The 1,438-nt window shown below is 41.0% G+C and overlaps 1 protein-coding gene across 6 annotated transcripts in view; it reads right to left on the reverse strand.

Annotated features, from left to right (window-relative positions):
* cttn (cortactin) overlaps positions 1 to 1,438 on the reverse strand; it is a 28,965-nt gene that overhangs the window by 15,873 nt on the left and 11,654 nt on the right. For all 6 annotated transcript variants that reach the window (XM_032510770.1, XM_032510767.1, XM_032510771.1 and 3 more), the window contains one exon: positions 340 to 450. In XM_032510770.1, coding sequence (XP_032366661.1) covers positions 340 to 450 — 111 coding nt within the window. The remainder of the gene's footprint in view (positions 1 to 339; positions 451 to 1,438) is intronic.

Genomic DNA, 1,438 nt, shown 5'->3' on the forward strand with positions numbered 1-1,438 from the left:
GATGTGTCGGCGCGAAGCATCCGGCACAAACGGGTTAAACAAGCTGGAATCAGATTTTCTTAAAAAAAAATAAAAGGGTCTCAAACAAATAAATCAATTTATCAGAATAGTGTGTGATTAATTTAGTAGTTAAGACAATTTAATAAATTACTTAGACAATTAATTGATTAGTCTTTGCAGTTTTAAAAGGATACAATATTTATTAGGGTGGAGACATCCCATAGGCAAAAACACTGATTTCCAGTGGGATCCCTTTAGCTGTTTTTATACTTTCTGACGGTTCCTGCTGGAACTTTGCATGTCTCCTAAAACCCAGAGAAACCAAACCAGAACCGGTACCTTTCTGGGACTCGTGAAGCTGTAGTTTCTCCTGGTGGTCCCATCCCAGCGCCGAGGCATCCTGTCTGTCCGTCTGCACGCCAAACTTGCCTCCAAAGCCCTTCACATAGTCTGCAGAAACACATGACACACACAGAGAAGTTACCGTGGTCAAACAAACAAACAAACAGCGATTATGTAAAGAATAACTGATTTTGTAACAATTTTTGCGGGGGAATTTTCACTAATGTCTGAAAAGCACTGATTGTCTAAAAGGCAAAAGTTTGCTCAAAACTAGTAAAAATGAAAAAGTGAAAAAACGTGCAAGGTTGTAAACTTTAACTGGAACACGTCTCTGTGATGTGATGCTTATTAGGATTAATATCATCAAACAACTATCATTGTTCATTTTATTTTCATTGTGCCACTTCAACTAATTCATGGCAGTGGAGCAGCTGCACGATGTAAATGTTCAGAAACTCAACTCATTTTTAAGCAGTTCACGTGTGCAGAACTAAAAATCCTTCTGCGCAGGCTTATCACAGCAAGTGACCCAGTTATCAGCCAGCGCCACATATGCAAACAAAGCCCGGTGCATTGTGGGAAATACTTGAGGAGGAAATCTACGCCTTGCGACACCAGCCTGTATCTGGAGCGAGCCAGTAGAGACGGTGCAGGTGTGTCAGACAGGCGGCTACAGGAAGGGCTGCTCTGCTGTGTTGCAACCGACAGACGAGTCGGGACTGGTTTGAGGGCGTGACTCATTCCGGCCCTCGGGACACTCAAACTCACTGAAAACACATCAGAGGCCCAGTGTGCACTGATCACAACTAACTGCACGCAAAATGCTTTTAAATCACAGAAAGAGATTAAGAGTATATCTCAATGAGAGCTGCACCGATGAACTGATTAGTTGTCAACTATTATATTAAATCGCCAATTGATTTGATAATCGATTAATCAGTTTGAGTCATTCATTTACGACTCTCTGATTCCAGCTTCTTAAATATGAATATTTTCTAGTGTCTTCTCTCCTCTGTCACAGTAAAGTGAATATCTTTGAGTTGGGGACAAAACGAGACATCTGAGGACGTCAAACAACTAATCGTTTAATCAAAAA

This window comes from Etheostoma spectabile, unplaced genomic scaffold, assembly GCF_008692095.1.
Source record: "Etheostoma spectabile isolate EspeVRDwgs_2016 unplaced genomic scaffold, UIUC_Espe_1.0 scaffold271, whole genome shotgun sequence".
Classification (NCBI taxonomy): domain Eukaryota; kingdom Metazoa; phylum Chordata; class Actinopteri; order Perciformes; family Percidae; genus Etheostoma; species Etheostoma spectabile.